The sequence below is a fragment of the Cornus florida genome, unplaced genomic scaffold (genome assembly GCF_030987335.1).
Source record: "Cornus florida cultivar Cherokee Brave unplaced genomic scaffold, ASM3098733v1 CherokeeBrave_3.0.0_Hap2_Chr01, whole genome shotgun sequence".
In the NCBI taxonomy this organism is placed as follows: domain Eukaryota; kingdom Viridiplantae; phylum Streptophyta; class Magnoliopsida; order Cornales; family Cornaceae; genus Cornus; species Cornus florida.
This window is the reverse complement of record NW_026775571.1, coordinates 39,852,305-39,871,785: the sequence shown is the minus strand read 5'-3', so window position 1 is coordinate 39,871,785 and position 19,481 is coordinate 39,852,305. Positions and strand designations below refer to the sequence as shown.

Sequence of the window (19,481 nt, the reverse complement as noted above, 5' to 3'; positions counted from 1 at the left end):
TAGATACTCACGCCTTCGAGTGGCGTATGAGTCGGTCTTTGACACAGACTTCTTTTCCCGATCGGTACTTACCCGGTCAGCATATGATGATATCTTCAGACGGGGCATCTCAGCCATACTAGCCCCTGTCTCATACCCAGTGTACCCGAGGTTGGTCCAGATGTTCTACCAGAACCTCTGGCCTATCCCGAGTAACCTGGAGGAGCTACGGACCACCATTGATGGCTACCCGATCCGCATCACTGTGGACACATTGTCCAGATCTTGCCAGTGTCCACACGTCTGCCCTCCAGAGTTACAGGACACTTATCCCACTCTCTACTGGCCCACTTATGCAGACATGGCCGTTTTACTCACAGGTCACTATGCCGGTGGCGAAACCTATGCCACTCGGACCTATCTTCCAAATGACCTGTGATTTTTCAACTTTGTCCTGTTCTATAACATCTTCATGGCCGGCCATAAGACACAGAGGCGCGGCGACTATTTGACAGCTCTGTACGCATTCTATACAGGGCATTGGCTATCTATTCTAGCGCTCATCTGGAGCGTCATAATGAAGTTGTATGTCGACCACATCAGCAAGGCCAAACCCAAAAGGGCTAAGTATCTTCCATTTGGCCATCTCATCACCCAGATTCTACGAGACCAGCGCTATCCCTTCCAGCCATGGGAGCAGACTGAGTCTAGGGCCTGTTCCTTCAAGAAAAAGGAGTGGGATAAGAGCTACAATGCTCTTATCAAGAGCCTGAGGGACGATGCTATCGAGGCAGCTGAGGATTTAGAGGCAGAAGAGCAGGCGGCAGCAGCAGCAGGCCCGGCAGCGGACGATATACCAGTCGATCCAGCTGCCGTACATATGGACATCAATATAGAGCAGCCTGCAGAGGACGTAGAGTAGCATTCTCCAGTTGGGTCACCCATTCATGATAAGGAGCAAGCTCAGGATCATCATTCTCCCGATCCAGCCACACCTAAGGCTCCAGCACAGACACCTGGCTTTGGAAAGTGACTCCAGGCTTTGGAGGATGCTGTAGTATCTATCTGCGCCGACACGGTCTCTCTCCGAGAGGATGTTGTCTCCGTTAGAGCTGATATTTCTTCCATTCGTACGGATGTCATGACCGCATTTAGAGATCTATCTAGAGACATCCGCGGAGCGCGACCTGCCCGTCCTACCTCTTCTTCTTGATCTCTCTATCCATTTCCTCCTGTCATCTTATATATATGTCATCTTCGCATATTTTTGATACTGTTACACTATTTTTGCAGCCGTGTCTGTGACTTCAGTGAGAGAGAGTACTGTCCAAAATTTTCAGGACCACCCTTTACCTCTCTCTATTTTTCAGTTGCTATCCCATTTATACTTGCATGACCACTATGCACTGTTATTATCCATTTTGTTATTTGATGAGTTTATCCAAGTACCAAATTCTAGGATCACAGTTAATCCCAAGTTTGGGGGGCTATGCCACCCACTTTGGATACTTGTATCTCAGCCATTCTTTGCCTTACTTACACTGGTATACTCTTTCCTTTTGTTCTCTTTGCACATTGAGGACATTGTGCCATTTAAGTTTGGGGGTAATGGTGTTTTGCAGTATTTATTTTTAAATTCAAAATTTTGAGCATGACTTGTATATTTGAGAGATTTTCTATGATTGGTCCATGCTAGCTATGATTTTGATCTTTTGAGGATTATATTGCTTAAAATTTAAAAATTGCATAACTTGAGAGTCCAATACTCCTTGTATGCCTTGTGGATGCCATTTATGAGTAAATTTTTCGAAAAATTGATATCTTGCTTACACTTGTGGTCCACATCATCTTGATTTTGTGATTATTTTGATATTCACTCTAGGATTCTACACTAGCACAGGCGCACACTAGCATTCATTTGTGGGGTACATGCTTTGTTGATTATTGAATTGATTATATCCCAATTGGGCTAGTAGTGCATTGAAAGCTTTCATTCTTGATAAAGGTGGATAACAACCCATTTTCACTGAGTAGCCGGGATTCTAGCCTCATCAAGCATTGAACTTCTCGCGCCGAAAGGTGGAGGGCCCAAACTCTAGGTCAATAATTGAATTTAAATAAATAAATAAATAAGCAATAAAAAATGAGGACTTCCCCCAAAAGGTGAGAAGTGGGAAATGATTAGATGGAGATTGTTTTGATTTGTAGCCTAGTTGATTTGAGGTGTTTGAATACCTAGTGCCCTAAAGCCGTCTAGTTTGGGAGTCATTGACCTAACGCTCGATCTCATGGATCGCTAGAAAGCTTAATAAATCTACACATTGCATCATGCTTCCATCTTTAATCCTAAAAAAAAAAAAAATAAATAAAAATAAATAAATAAATAAATAAAAAAATCGAGTGAAAAGAATAAGCCCACCTAGAATAATAAAGTTTTAATAAAAGGTCCACTTTTTGTCTTGATGATCGGTACTAGATTTGTGTGCTAGTTTGAGGGTAAGGATGTGATTAATTCTTTAGTTGGCTAAGATAGCAACATATTTGATGCCGGTCCACTCAAAAAGGATTCTAGAGTTGTTTTGATTTACATGAACATTTTCTTGATGTGTGGAGGACCATACTTGCTTGCTTGATGTTGAGATTTTGGGAGATTGCTTGAAAAGGGTTGAAAAATTGCATACTTGAGGTAGTTTTTTCCCAATGCTTGTTTGCAATATTGGTGCTTCTTTTGTGAGAATGAGCTTAATGTTTGTGGGTATCATTTCTGGAAACCCTCACGAGACTTTACTCGTCCACTAGGGGTAACCTAGGGGTTTAAAAGGTTTGTTGCATATGCTAAATGCAATCGTATTCCCTACGAAAATGGCGTTATCCATTTATTGCTTTCTAGTTCATAGTTAATTAATTGTTCATTTCATTCCTTTACTTCGTAGTTTATTGCTAGGGACTAGCAATATTTTAAGTTTGGGGGTGTGATGAGCGCTGAAAAGTGCGTATTTAAACCTCTTAAGCTTAAGTATTCTAGACCCTTTATCTATCTTATTTTCCCATTTTGTATTGATTTCGTGTTATTTCCACTTTCAGGTACTTATCCCCAAAATAAGCTAACTTAGCCAAATAAGAGCATAATTGAAGCAATTCTGGAATGAATCAAAGAAATGAGCAAAGTAAAGCAAAAGGAAGCAAAAGGTGAAATTTCAGCAACTTCGATCGATCTAAGGAAAGGTTCGATCAATCCAACTTTCATCAATCTCAGCACTCCAAGATAAATCCAGGCCATGATGCCATCTTCAGAGATCCCAAAAGTTCGATCGATCCAACATCATTCTCTGATCGATCGAACTTTCTTGTCCTTCTCCACATGCTAGATCTTATCCAGCTGTACCACCCTACCATCCATTTTTGTCCTTTTCCCAAAAATATCTTTAAAATATCTTAGATTTGTTTTTATCCAAAAAGGCGCCGCTATTGAGGATCGATCCAACTTCAATTCGATAGATCTCAGCTATGTTCGATCGATCTCACCTTAAGTTCGATCGATCGAACTTCCCAAATCCCGAGAAAAATCCAAATTCCAACTTATTAAAAGTTGTCTCATATCCAATCATTAAAGGATTATTGGTGTATGAGCCTAGCTCATTTGGGATGATTTTTGACCTACCTATATAAGGAATATGAGCCATTTTTACACATATACACATACTTAGAGAAGATAATATTTTGTGAGGAAGCAAAGGAGAAGAGGAGGCTAGAAACACCATTGGAGACTCTTCAGCAACCAAGGAGCAGATTTCTTCCATGGAGATTGCCCTTGAGGGTTGGAGGACATCATCCATGAGTGGCTAGACATCCTCTTGGGGCTAGAGTTAGCCCTAAACATGCTTTCTACTTCTTAATTTATGTATTTTTGAGGGGATTTGTGTTGTGATTCATGTCTTAACACTTTTATATGTATAGATCTTGTTTATTTAATGATTTATGTGATTTAATGTTTCCAATTGATCATTTCATTCTATCCATATGTCTATGTATGCTAGAATAGATGTTCATGTGTTTGTCCTATTTCTTGTGTTATTGATGCATGTCTACGTGTATTGATATTATAGATCTAGATATTGTCAAGACATAGTGCTTAATGGCATGTTTTTGTGGTTTATTTGATGGTTCATACTCATTTCTTGATGGATTGTACCTCTCCCTTAGTTTAATTAGTTTAATTTCATGTCATTAGCTTAATTGTAGTGTAGTTGTTAAATGGGAGGACAATCCATGCTTGTTGTTGATGTTCCATACTTATGGAAGCAACTAACATATATTTCTAACCCTGTGATGTGTTTGGATTATGAGTTTAAAGAAAGGATTAATGGCTTAATTTGATATGTTGTGCTATCTACCATGTTGTTTAAACAATATATGCTTAATTTGTCATCCATGCTTATTGAAACAACCACACACACACACTTTGTTGCAATATATGTTCTTCCCCTCATTAATCATTCATTAAAGGTGTAGAAAAGCTATGCTTAGTGGTGATCTCTAAACCCCAAGATATCTTTCTCTCTTTTATTCTCCTTATTGCATTATTATTTACTTTAGTTTAATTTGCATCTAGTTTAATTCAACTAACCAACCACTATTTTGATCACTTGACCTACTAACCCTAATCTTGATTCCTCAACCTAGTACAACACCTCAATCCCTTGGAACGATCCTTTCTCACTCATACTACATAGTATAGGTGTTAAGCGGTTTATAAATTTAAATTATGGTGCCCACTTGACACTAATTTCCAAACTTAAAGTATTATGCATTGTTTTGTGCACACCCTCGGAGAGACACTAGATTGTCCCTCTACAGTCTAGTGCGCACATAGGGAGGTTACTCGTGAGCTAGTAACCCTAAAATAACTACGTTGTCGGTCTGATCCGGTGTGATGTCCGAGTATCCACCTTGTTTGATTTCATATTTTATTTCAAGTTGATAACTAGATGATGTTGTAACTTGTTGTTCCTTATTTGATTTTCTATTTTAAGTTTCAAGATGTTAACTTTGAGAAATCATGCTTTATGCGTTGCATTGGAAGTTCCAATGTTGGTTAAATTGCATCAATGTTATGATTTGTGTTTTATTATTCTAATGTAGCCTAAGATGATTCCTTAGACTCATTTGGAACATAGACGTTAGGTGGCATGAACCATTTTAATCGATTTCGCATTTTAGATTTCAAGTTGATAACTTTGAATATCTATATCTTATTGCGTTGTATAGTATGGTTCTATATTGGTTAATTGCATAACTATTGTAGTTTATGCTAGAAATGCTTTAAAGTAGCTTAGGATGATTCCTTAGTCTTATTTGTGACATAGACGTTAAGTAGCATGATCCCTTTTAATTATTTCACGTTAATGTGAAAACCTTGTAAAAAGTTAGGTATATGCATGCTCATTCCCTATGAGTAAACTTGTTTACTCACCCCAAAGTTACCGGGTTGTTTTTTAGGTAAAGAAACTTTTTTGTGGGATGCACAACACTCTTAGGCTTACTTGACTACTTGGAGTATTTTTGTTATATTAGAATATGCACTTGTTAGCATATCATGCTTCCTTTTGGTTTATTATGTCAAACATGTATTTATTATTCAAACTATATAATGTGCACTTAAGTGTACCTTTTGATACTCTTTGGATGTGTATGTAATGAGGCCAAGAGCTAAAGATACTTATATGACATGTATGTTAATTTAAATTCATAGTTGCTTATGGAATTTCATGAGATTTTTGGCGTTAATAGGTCATATTTTGTATATGATATGCTAGGAGGCCGTGAGCCATTGGAACACGTGTATTTAGGCAAATTATGTTTGCGTGCATGATCGTTGTTGAGCTTAGAGTCATATTTTACAAAATGAATACTCCGGATTTATTCTGACACTTCTACGCACAATCTGGTATATGGGAATTTTGGGGATTTCATTTAAATAATAAATTCTGGCCTTATATGGTCACTTAGAAAACGTGATTTTAGGAGGGGTTTTTTCTTCGTATTTTTCCGGAAAATGTTGTCTTGGTCCTGGAAATCCTGCGCAAAGTTCATTTTTCTGGTTTATGCCATTTTCTTTAGAACTTGAGATTTTAGTACTTGGTACTATTCATCGACTTTTTTTTTAAAAAAAAATGTGTTGACTGTTCCGAAACTTCTGGGGGTCTTGTAGGTGTATTTTAAGATTACATTTTCAATTTAGGCAATTTAAAAACCTCTCGAAGCCCCATTTCCTTTCCTTTGGCAGCAGCTCGGAAAGATTTTAACCCTCTTGACCTGATTTTCTTGGGGGCATTCTGGACATTCACAGCGCATTTTTTTTGTTTCCATCCGCAACGCCAGGTAGAAAACTTGATTGTAGGGGGGGTTTCTTCTTTGAGTTTTTCAAAAAAGGTCAGTTTTGATGCCCGTTTTCACTCTCGGTTGTAGTAGTAGTGGGCTAACAGCAACAGTAGCTGTCATGGCCCTCGTCGGGCCGCCGCGACATCGTTTTTGTTTTTGACCTTTCTCCCTTGTCCGGACTCCAAATCGAGTAAAAAAAATTTTGAACTTGACTGATTTTTTTTTTTTGTTTTTTTTTCTATCCAACGGTATGCTCAGTTACGCCTGGATATTTCTGAATAATTACCAATTTACCCTTTTTGCTTTATATGTCCATTTTTATTTGTTTTGCCGTTTCTCCTTCGTCCGGACTCCGAATCATGCAATTATTAAGTCCATCTTGATTAGTTTTTCATTATCTTTCCAGCGGTGTGCTCTGTAGCACCCGAATACATATTTTCATAAATGACCATTTTGACCTTAGGGCTATTTATGTCCGGTTTTCTTGCAATTTGCTTCCGCTACTTTCTTTTGAGTTCCATAACTTCATGGGAAGTCACATATGTATCTCAGGAATAATGTACATTCTAGGGACGTAATTTTCACGTAATGACTATTTTGCCCCTAGAGGCTTAATTGTCATATTTTAGATCTTTTGCTTCCACGTCAGTTCTCATTGAGTTCCACGACCTCATGGAAGGTCATCAAAGTGTCTTAGAGGCATGTTGTGACTTGGGAGACCGCTGTTTTATTTCTTGCTTCGCATCTGGATCCGTTATCGGGTCAATCTTCGGTTCATCACAGGATGTACTGGCTTGAAAAACCAGGGCCATCACAATACGAGTAGATTGAGTCCACTCCATATAGTTTGTCTCATCCAGCCTAACAATCGTAATACAAATAATCACTACTACCTCCAAATGATGGAGTCACACTAAAAGAAAACCCTGCTTCTTTTGAAGTCACCTCTGAGCGAAACATTTTATCAAACAGTTTCTAGGTATACACTCCTCAAAAATAGAACAACAAAAACTATGTAGAGAACCACATCTCTAACACATAAACAACTACAACGAGAAAGATTACCATCATCTGAGATACATAAAAAGTGACCACACAAACCCTAGAAAGCAACAAAGTTGACTATACCAGAATCGCGAATGACAAAGAAAAAGTCGTTGTTGTAGAACCACACGGACACAGGAAGGAAAAAAAAAAAAAAAAAAAAAAAAAAAAAAAAAAAAAAAAAAAAACCACTGATCGAGACTGAAATATATCAAAAATAGGTCAAAACTACTTTTTGCAAACATATCCCATCTTGGAATCTCTTCAAAACCCTTCACAACCATTAGGGTTTACATGAACTTACCCTAAGGTTTCAACTACATACCCTAGAGCTTTACAAACTATGCTCTGATACTATGTTGATTTTAAGAGAAAATCAAAACAAGAGTAAAGTACAAGAAGAAGAAGAATAAGAGGAAGAGTACTATGAGAGAAAAAGAGAGAGATAAGGAAAAGATAAAGAATGAAAAAAATTTCTTTCATCCTTCCACCACATTTTATTTATACTAAGAAGTTTTAGTAATAACACATAAGTACCCTACATTATATAAGTAATAACAAATAAGTCCCTCACAACAATAACCTCCCTACCCAAGAAATCAATTTATCATGGTTTCTGTTGATCCCTATGTGTCACTATTAAAGTTTGGTTTGCACTTTCAATGTTAAATATACTGTATGTCACACTCAAGGGGATTACAGTCATTACCTTAGCATGTCAGGCCATTACAAGGGTACTTCATTCACTACGTACATTATCAATTAAGAAGATACATTGTGCTACCAAGGTTAATAACAGGCTAATGAAGCTTAGTTTGCTGGTTTATCACTCATGGTTTAGTTCCATTCACTCTCAAGGGTACTTCAGTCTTTATACATGTGAGAGTGATCTTATTACACTTATTTAGGGTGCTACATTGCATCACAGATCTTTTATTCTGGTTGAAATGCATTCACACATGTAGCTATAGTATTCTGGTCTATGAGACGTGTCCATTTGAAGGGTATATTTGTAATCTCATTTGAATTTTCAAGGGTACTTCGGTCCAACTTGTCTTCTGTGTATGTATGGTATTCTTTGCATAAGGTATATTGCATCAGTTATTATTTTCCTTTACCTTAATAATGATTTCTCTAATAGTGCTGATATGCGGCAAACCAAGGGCATTTCTAGAAGTACATGTAAAATTCTACTAGTGAGAATGTGTAATGCTTCTACCACTAACCTTGAGAGAGATTGTGGTGACAACCTTGCACTTCTTTGTACCAAGTCAAACGGAAATAATTTCTGGTGTGTATGTATAATGTCCTGAATTTTTTTAGAATCTTATTTTATTTATTTTTTATACATCGTTTTACATGCCACGAAATAAATAAAAAAAATATATATATATACTATATATTCCTGGTCAATCAAAATATTTCATTTTTTACTAAATGAAATGTTTAGATTGGCGGGTATTTGGTTACTGCAATCGATGATATCCAATCACTTCTCACAGGTAAATGTGAAGGCGACTAATTGTGCCTGGATACACAAATCGTGTCAATGTCACATTTTTTTATCTAACATATATAAATACATCATAGTAATCATTATTGACCAGAACATTGCAATATTTCTTTAACAAATTTAACTCTCATCATATCAGTTATAGTAAAGTCCAGTGGAGGCTAGGTGTTAACTAAATAGGACTGCCTTGAGTCCAACATGGAAGGGAAGAACATGCTTAATTTAAGGAGTCTTTGGCTTCAAAATTTATTTAATTTGGACTTGAATGCAATTTTTTTTTTTTATTGGTAAGAAATACTTTCACACATACTTTTTGTCCCCACCCGACCTCGAATTAGGGATGAAACTTAAGTTGGAAAATTCAAACACAACCCGATTTCTTGCGAACTTAGACAATCATGAATCTTTATATGTACATCACTATCTCTAAAGTAAATATGTAGATCACTATCTCTGAAGTAATGTTAGGGCAGTAATGTTAGGGCATTGTCTAGTGGCTTTGTTTAGCTAAGAGTGTACCAAACATTACAAGTGACCATCAAAATTAAGAGTACTAGTTATGAATTTATAATCCAAGTATACCATATAATTTGCTCTGGGGAATAGCATGAACTTTGTAACCGGTTGCAGGAAGTTCTGTCTCTATTAAATAAATTATATCCACCTACCAAAAAAATATATATCTATGGAATAAATTGTCTGATTCAAGTAGATTCAAAAACTATATATAGATGGAAAAAAACCAGCAAAAAAGTTATCACTATTGAATAATTTCTCTCTTTTGGCTGGCCAAAAATATCCCAAAAAAAAGTTATAGTTGAATAAATTATCTGGTTGACAAAAAAAAAAAAAAAAAAAAAAAAAAAAAAAAAAAAAAAAAGAAAGGGGAAGTAAAAGTTCATAGTGTAAAGATTAGTTATTGCATAATAAAATAAGGAATGTTAGTTTAAGGACTTTTTTATCAATTTTTTTGAAAAAAAAAAAAAAAACAGGCACGGTGCACCCTTAAAAAAGATATTGCAAATATAGTCTCCCAAAACTAAAACATTTGACGCTAGCAAATAGGTAGCATTTTAATTAAAATATTTTACAATATATAATATCCAGATTTGACCAAACTAAAATAACAAGTTAGCAAATAGGTAGCATTTTAATTAAAATATTTGACGATATATAATATGCATATTTGACCAAACTAAAATATTTGACTATTAGCAAATAGGTTGCAATACGTACATGCATAGTTTACACATATAAATTAATGTACTCCGTAATAGATTAACGTAGAACAAGGTATCTTGAGAGCACTGTCACTTGTCATGCATTGAGCCAAATAACCAGCCTAGCTCAATATAAAATAGAACCCTATATTAGTATTCTTTTAATCTAAGAACAAGAATAACACGACGACACTGTTATATATATTTTCGAGCTGTTTGATTCAAATCTTTGTCGAGACCGTTAAGTACTGCTTTTAAAGAGAAGTCTATGGCGGCTTTTATTAAACAAATAGACATCTTTACTTCATCACAGCAACAAGCTATTTAAATACATAATATATGCTATATATAAAGATAGTTTTCCTTGTTTAAATGTGTTACTGCAATCTGAGTTGGTATTCCAAATTCATCACAAACACTCATGGAGAAAACATGCCTATTTCTTTTGCATGCTATGTACTTGTTAGTGCCTTATCTTGTGGCTTGTTTAGCTAAGACTGTACCCAACATGATCACTGATCAATCTTCTCTTCTTTCCTTGAAAGCCCATATCACTTTTGACCCTCATGGTGTCTTGGCCAACAACTGTTCCACATCGATCTACATCCGTTTGCAGTTGGGTTGGAGTCACTTGTGGCATTCGGCGCCAACGAGTGACATCCTTGGACCTTTCTAACATGGCTCTTGATGGTACCATTCCATCACAGCTGGGTAACCTCTCCTTTCTCGTTTCCCTCGACCTTAGTAACAACACTTTCACTGGTCATCTCCCTGATGAGTTAGTTCATCTGCGTCGATCGAAATTCGTGAATTTGTGGTTTAACAAATTTAGTGGACACCTTCCATCAGGACTAGGTGCCTTGGGTAGACTGCAACAATTAATTCTTGGTAACAACAGTTTTACAGGTACCATCCCACCTTCCCTCTTTAACATGTCGAAGCTAGAGACCTTGATCTTGTATTCCAATATTCTACAAGGAATGATTCCACAACATATTGGTAATCTTCGTAACTTGAAGATTTTGGACATACAGCATAACCAGCTTACAAGTTCTCTGCCACTCGCCATCTTCAACATTTCCTCACTGCAAGCTATTGCGTTTACAAACAATAGCATATCTGGTAGTCTTCCAATGGATGTGTCCCATCGTCTTTCAAATCTGCAGGGGCTTTATCTATCTTACAACGAGATAAATGGCAAAATTCCATCAAGTTTGATGTCATAGATTGGACCACACTTGGATATATCGATTGGGTCAAAGGAATATAAACACCTTAAGCTATATACATTGACCTTAGAAATAACTCAAATATCATTTTTCATATATTTATGATCAGTTTAGTGTGTACCAAAGTTTGGTCAAACATGTTAGAAATTAAACTTGATTATATGTTTTAAAGTGTTTGAAGGTTATCCGTGTTTTTTATTTGGTATTTAATTTTATGTTAATTAGAGTTTTTTATTGGAGTTAGTGAGAGGCATGAGAGTTACAACTAGTAATAGTCATTGTTAGTGGGAGTTGTACCAACTAATTGTTGTGTTAACGGGGTGTTAATTTTCATTTATATATAGTTGTTACATGTGTTTTGAAGCCTATATAATCTCAAGTATTTTTAGCTATTTTAATTAATCAAGTGAGATAAATTAATTTCCTCCATTTAATTCTCTTCCAAATATTGTATTGAGTATTGTGTGTGTATCTAGGTTACTATTTCCAACAAAGTAGTATCAGAGCTAATTTGTGTGAGAGAGAAAAGAAATGGCAAACAATTCAATTCCATTTCAAATTCCTCGATTCACCAAAGAAAACTATGAAAATTGGTGTATCCATATGAAGGCAATTTTGGGCGTAAGAGATGTGTGTGAAGTTGTTACCAAAGATTATGTTGAGCCACAAGATAAGGCAACTTTGTCTCAGGCCAAAAAAGATGTTTTACAAGTCATGAGAAAGAAGGACCAAAAGGCAGTGATGACCATCCATCAATGTTTGGATGATGGAATTATAAGTAACACGGTGCGGAAGCTGTTAGTTGATTAAGTTGTGATTAACTATCTAAATGACCTAGATGAGGTGATAAGGTCAACTTCACCCAATTTTTGTGATTGATTAATTTACCCACAAATATGACCAATTAAACATCCACAACCACGAAACTAAATACTGAAAAGTAAAGTAAAGTTAATGAGATGACACCAAGATTTTAGCAAGGAAACCAATTAGAAAACCTCAAGAATTTTTGCGCTATCCCTAGTGTAAATAATCCATTATGTATGACGCAAAATACACCAAACTTTGACTCAGGCTCACACCCCTTCACTCTACCAAGACTCAATTTGTTAAACGCCTGTAACGACCCAAACCCGGGAGTCCAGATCACTACACGGGTCCTTACCTTAACCCGAGGCCATATAAGGGTATTACGGTTATTTCCCATCAATATAGTGATTCTTAGAGTCCCCAAGGGCAAAGTAGTCATTTAGCATCGTCATATATGGCTTAGGGCTCAAAAAAGGTAAAACTGTTATCTATTAGGGTTATTCAATGGTTAGGAACATGTCCGGGGATAAATATGTAATATACTAGAGTATAGGGTCAAAATGCAAATACTAGACCATCTGTGCGCACACTTGGTAAGATCAACATTCCAGTGAAAACAACAAACTGTAAAGGTCATTTGTGCGCACACATAAGGGGAACTGTGCGTACACATAGAATTATATGTGCGCACAGATGCCCATCTGTGTGCACACATCAGAGGATCTATACACACGGATGGGAGATATGGCCAAAATCACCTATTGCCAGGCCCATCTAACCAATAGGATAGGGGCATCTGACCGGTCAGATGGTACACAGATCTGATCTGATCGTTCAGATCACTTCCCGAGCCTACTTTAATGCAATTATAAGGCAACCAATACGTAAATAAACACCCCGTAAACATCATTTAAACATACAACCATTACTTTGAAGCTTCAAAATAATATCCCTCATTCATCATTGACCATTAAATCTCCATTTAAACATTCGTCCATCCTTGAAATGATAAAATGAGATTCAAAGGAATAAGATTACATTACAAGGCCTCCGTGGCCACAAATACAACGGTTTCTCTTAAAATGGGCAAAGGAATAAGGTCATTACATGATGTCAAATACTTAAAAGACTGCCTTACAAAAAGATAGCAAGAATAATCGTCAAGCTATGTCGAAGCATATGGGGGCTCTTCATCCACCACATCCTTGCCACTTCCTAAAAATGTTAAATATAGGGTGAGCACAACGACTCAATAGAGATAGCCTAAAATACACCTCTTGTAATCCCGTGAATTATAACCAAAGCATAGGATAACAAGAGAAAAGGGTCATATAATGGGGAAATATAGCAATATCATAATCTAATTTCCATGCCTTACAAATAATGAAATGGAATGCCATGAAATGCACTCACCTTATTTCAAAAAACATTCTCGTTATAACACAACCCACATAGAAAATGTTAACATAAACCCTAGGCATCACGAAGAGAATTGACTGGCTATCCTTAACCTAAGGCGTCTCCTTAGCGTCATTTGGGGCCTAGGTAGTTCAACTACACACTTCCAAACTGTCTTGTGCCCCCTTCTAGATTGGTTAACCCCGGACCACAAGGCAACTTCATAGCGCCCGTTTTACAAAATCATTTTCAAAACATTTCAAAGCTTTCAAAATCAACTTTACAAAACCATTAGAAACCATTTAAAACATCATTTCCAACCCATAACCCAACCAATGTCCATGATATGCATGTTATACATCAACATTAACATCTCTCAAGGAAATAAACATAATACATCATCATCATAGCATGCTTTAAATCAAATACATCAAATCATCACATTGAAAACATTAATTATGTAGGGCAAATGTCATCTCAAGATCAAACATCAACTTGCAATTAATAACACCTTCACATACACATCATATTTTTCATCAAGTACACATAATAGAAGACTCACAAAGATTAAAGACCTTATAGTTTAGACTTCCCTACCTCAAAGAGATGAAATCTAGCTCAAGATCCAAACCCAAATTCCACCAAATGTATGCAATGTCAGTGTTAAGACATACTCCTTGCTAAGATCTACATTTTCTCTAACTACGGCTTCCTATGATTCTCACTCATGAAGGCAAGATCTAGATAGAAGAAGAAAAGAAGAAAAGAGGAATGGATGAGAGAGAGTAACGAGAATAGAGGGAGAGTGAATGATGAGAATGAACTATAAGGCTTAACCTTAGCCTTCAAATGTGTGGCCCAAAATTAAGGCATCCACTTAACTTGCCAAAATTACCAAACTAGCCTTCATTTTTTAAAATAAATACACACATGCCACCAAATATCTTTCTCTTCAATCCAACCACATATATATATACACACACACACACACATGCACACACATATATATAGCACACTAATGTCCCAACAACTAAATAAACATATGCAATAAAAATATACCAGGTCCCACTTAGCGCGTAAAACGATACATAGAAAATAAAATAAATAACGAAAAATCTAGAAAAAAATTCCGGGACATTACAATCTCCCAAACTTAAAAAGATTTTGTCTCCAAAATCAAAGCAAACTTGGGGAAGAAAATAAGTTTGTACTTGGAACGAACCTCCTGCTCAAGTTCCCAAGTAAACTCCTCAATACTGTGATGATGCCACAAAACCTTTACTAATGGAATCGTCTTGTCCCTTAACACTTGTTCCCAAGTGTTAAGAATCTAGACTGGTCTTTCCTCGTAAGTCACATTTTCGTCGACATCGATTTCAACCCAACTCAAAACGTGCAATGGACGTGGCTTACACTTTCGAAACATAGACATATGAAAAACATTATGGACTTTGTCCATATGCGATGGCAATGCTAACCGATAAGCAACCTTGCAAATGCATTCCAAAATCTCCAACGGGCCAATGAACCATGGCAATAACTTGCCACTCCTCCTAAATCTCATCAATCTTTTCTATGGCGAAACCTTAAAAAAAATGTGGTCTCCTACATCAAAAGATAACGGTCGTCTCTATTTATCTGCTAAACTCTTCTATCAGCTCTGAGCTGTAAGCAACCTCTATCTAATAAGTTTGACTTTCTCTACAGTTTCATGCACAACTTCTGGCCCTCAGATGGCTACTTCGCCCACCTCAGTCCAACAAACCAGTGACCTATAGGGTCTACCATACAACGCCTCAAATGGTGCCATCTCAATGCTCGCCTGATAACTGTTGTTGTAGACAAACTCTACCAATGACAAATGATCTTCTTAATTGCCTCCAAAATCAATAATGCAATCTTGAAGCATATCCTCCAACTGACCGTCCGTCTGTGGATGAAACGCTATATTGAAATGCAACTGCGTAGCAAGTGCTGTATAGACCCTTCCCCAGGACTGGAAGTAAACCAAGAAACTTTGTCTGAAATGGTCACTAGAGCACCATGCAATCTCATAATCTCGCTCACATACAACTGGTTAAGCGCCTCAACATCGTCCAACATACTAATAGGCAAGAAATGAGCTGTCTTAGTCAATCTATCAACTACGACCCAAACTGCGTCATTGCCCTGTACTGTCCTCAGAAGTCGTGTCATAAAATCTGTAGTAACATGCTTAATGTGTGTTTTTATTTATCAATAATAAAATACCACTTACAATAGAACGAATCCTTGCAAGATAGGGCTATATTGAGGGTGTCGAACCTCAAGGACTGTGGTAGTTTATCAAGTCTTCAATTAATTGCTATTTTAATTTAGAAGGAAGATTTGATTTGTTGTGTTGTGATGCAATTTAAAAACATAAAAGAATATAAACGAAATAAAAGGATTGAGATCAAGAAAAGAGATATTTAGGGATTGACTTCACCACGAACCTCATACTATAGTCAACCATTCAACCTTGGGATTTTAACAATTTATATATCATATGAATTAAACTCAATAACATTCGTTTAATTCGGTTTTAAAGAAAGATGTTTCATGAATTTCAATTAACTATAACCTATCTGCAGTTAGCATGGATTATCCACCTACGTAATTCTAACTAATTTTGCAAACAATCCATCTTTCCTAAGCATAGCCTATGAAAACATTCATTTACGAAAAACATTTGAACACCATTACATAATCTCCATTCTTATATCCGGCAGGGCTTCGCCAAATACCGTCCAATAAGAATAGGTTGAGAATAATTTATAAGCAGTTATATCTATGACAGGGTAATAACTATTCAGAAACTATTAATTCATTAAAACACCAATTGAGTTGGCTCAATTGCTCAAAATCATGTAATCAAAGTATATAAATTATTAAATTCCCAAAGTATAAACAATCAAACCATAATAGTTGGATCGGGATACATCAATGCCCTAATATGGAGTTTAGCTACTCATGACGATGCAAGATATCATCTGTGTTGTTGTGGTCTTCATCATCATGGACCGCCAAGAACTCCTTTGGATCTTTGTCTTCAAAACCCTAAAAGCCTCTTTAAGAGAGATAAATGAGATTGATAGAATTGATTGATGGATGGATGATTCCCTTAATGTGTCTTCTTCTCTTCTTTTATAGTGGAGAACAAGTCCCAATCCCCTTTGGATTGGTTTTACAGCTTTTAGTAACAATTGGGCCTATAAGGAAACAAAGATGGATGATTTTAGGTAATTCCCGCCTGTATTTTTAACCTCTAAGATGCCAGAACTCGAACTCTAGAGTCAAGGCTCGAGCTTAACCTGTCAGCAACTTATTCTGACGTTATAATGCGATTTTGACATATTTAGAGTGCGAATCTCGAGAAGGCTATTAGAGACAAAAACATCGGGCTTCTGAGTCTTCTTTCCAGAGACGCTGAGTTTACTCAATTTGGAGTTTCAAGTCAAAAGTTATGTCCAAAATACTGAAGCAAGTCTAGAGTTTTCATCACTGCTCGAGCTCTAAAGAATTGGGCTCGAGCTTTCTGAGTTGGGCTCGAGCTCTGGGAACAAAATTTATCCGAAACGTCTTTTTATTGATGATGCTCGATCCTCTCTTCATGGTGCTCGATCCCAAGGTGTTGGGCTCGACTCTAGGACTGTGGGCTTGAGTTCTAAGTGTTAGCACTAGATCCCTTGAGGTCTGGCATGAGCTCCTAGGACTTGGATCAACTCTTCAAATTCCGACGCATTGAGCTCGAGCTCTTAGGCAATGGCTCGAGCTTCTTGAAGTTGGGCTCGAGCTCTAAGGATCAAGGCTCGAGCTTTAACACTTGAATTCTTCCAAAGTTTACCTTTTTGACTCTCGGCTTGTTATGAATGCTCGTTAACGACACGGTAAACTTCATTATCAATCTTTTCATCATAAAAGTACGGTTTTAACCATTTCTTTGAGAAAACACGAAATAAACATAAATCAGTATAAAACAGGACAAAAGTACTACTTAAGGTCTTAACATACGTATATTTAGGGGCTTGAATATGCACTATTCAGCTCTCATCACACCCCCAAACTTACATATTGCTAGTCGCTTGGTAATATAGAACTAAAAAGCCGTTTTCGTGGGAATCACGGTTGCATTTCGCTTATGCAACAAGCCTTCAAACCCCTAGGTTACCCCTAGTGGACAAGTTATAGTCTCGTGAGGGTTTCCGGTGATGGTACCCACAAACATCTCAAATCAGTGCCTTAATTGCACGGTAAGCTCATTTAAACCTATTTTCATATCATAATGTCCTAGTAATGCATCAATCAATCAACTATGACTAGTATATCTAGCTATATTAAATAGAAAAAATCTCAAATTCTCAACATCATATCAATGGCCATGGTCCCCATATGTCATTTTAATCACATATTTAACAATCCCAATCCCCAAAATCCTTTTTAATAGTGAACTCATAATTTTAAACATGTGGCTTACCATCCATACTTATATCTAACCCATGTCATCCCTCAATTCACAAGTAAACTTTTCAAATTCTGATCCCCAAGGTATTTTGTTTACTTTTCTATAGGTATGCATTTATTTCATTCATTACTTAATTTTTTTTCAACTTTTTTTTTTCGAATCTTTTCTCCTTTTTTTTTTTTTTTTCAAGAGGGTGATGTGCAATACTCAAGTTTGTTAAGCTTTCTTAATCACTCATGTAGCGAGTTTTCAGCCAATGGCTACCCAACCAGATGACTTTAGGGCATTAGGTGTCAAGACACCCCTAAGGACCTAATTGTTTGAGTAATAAAGGCTACCTAAACCACTTATGTAACGAACTTTCAGCCAATGACTCATAAACTAGTTGGTTTTAGGGCATTAGGTGTTGAAACACCCCTAAGGACTTAATTGTTCGAGCAATCTAGGTACAGACCGAAACTTGACCTTTGTTTCTCTTTTTTTTGCTTTCTTTCACATTAGTGAAGAAACTCATTTCAATTTTTTTTTTTCATTTATTGCACAAATACCATTTTTTTCTTTTATTTTTTTTATACCTTGGTTTTCAAAATAATCAAATTGACCTACTCATCTCAGTTTAGCACAAATCAAAATAAGATTTCAAGTTTATATCCCACAGAATGCTTGTAAGTGTGAACATATGGAAAGTGAAGTATTCTAGGAATCAGAATCATCAAATTGTAATTATTCTGACAAAGTGGACCACAGGCCACCAACTGATATCAAATTTTTTTAAAAATCCCTATTTAGCATGAATTCGGAATACAAGCCATTTTTTACCAGCATCAGACTACATATGGACATCACAACAATCAACAAACTCAAAATCATGCTTAAACAATTAAATTGAATCCTCTTGTGCACAATATATCAACAACAAAATTTTAAAGGACTATCTTACCCCCAAACTTAGTGTGCACATTGTTCTCAATATGTGAAAACAGATGTAGTTAGAAAGATATTACCAAATACGCAGAACCAACAAAGATTAGGAATTAATTCTAACACAAAAGGGTAAAATCGTCACCTCACCCCCAAACTTAGTCTTTAGTACCTGGCAAAACAATCACACTCCACAGCACATATCAGAGTATCAAATATATGGAGTAAAATAGATATATATCATTATGCACAAGACAAATTTTTTTTTTTTTTTTTTTTTTAAACAAAACAAACCTAAACTAACCTGATCTAAAAATAAAAGAAAAATACACAAATAAACTAACTAATTTTTTTTTTTTTTTTACAACAAAACTAACCTAATCTAAAAATGAACGAAAAATATGCAAATAAACTAAAAACCAAGAAAAACTAAAAAGAATAAAAATAAAAATAAAAATAAACTAATCTAAAAGAAAATTAACTATAAAAAACTATAAAAATAA

At 36.1% G+C, this 19,481-nt stretch overlaps 1 protein-coding gene across 1 annotated transcript; it reads left to right on the top strand.

The window, feature by feature from the left end:
* The first annotated feature begins 10,814 nt into the window (after positions 1-10,814).
* On the top strand, positions 10,815-11,363 carry LOC132271068 (LRR receptor-like serine/threonine-protein kinase RGI5). The gene has a single exon (XM_059772335.1). The coding sequence runs from the start codon at positions 10,815-10,817 to the stop codon at positions 11,361-11,363; it is 549 nt and encodes a 182-aa protein (XP_059628318.1).
* The last annotated feature ends 8,118 nt before the right edge of the window (positions 11,364-19,481 follow it).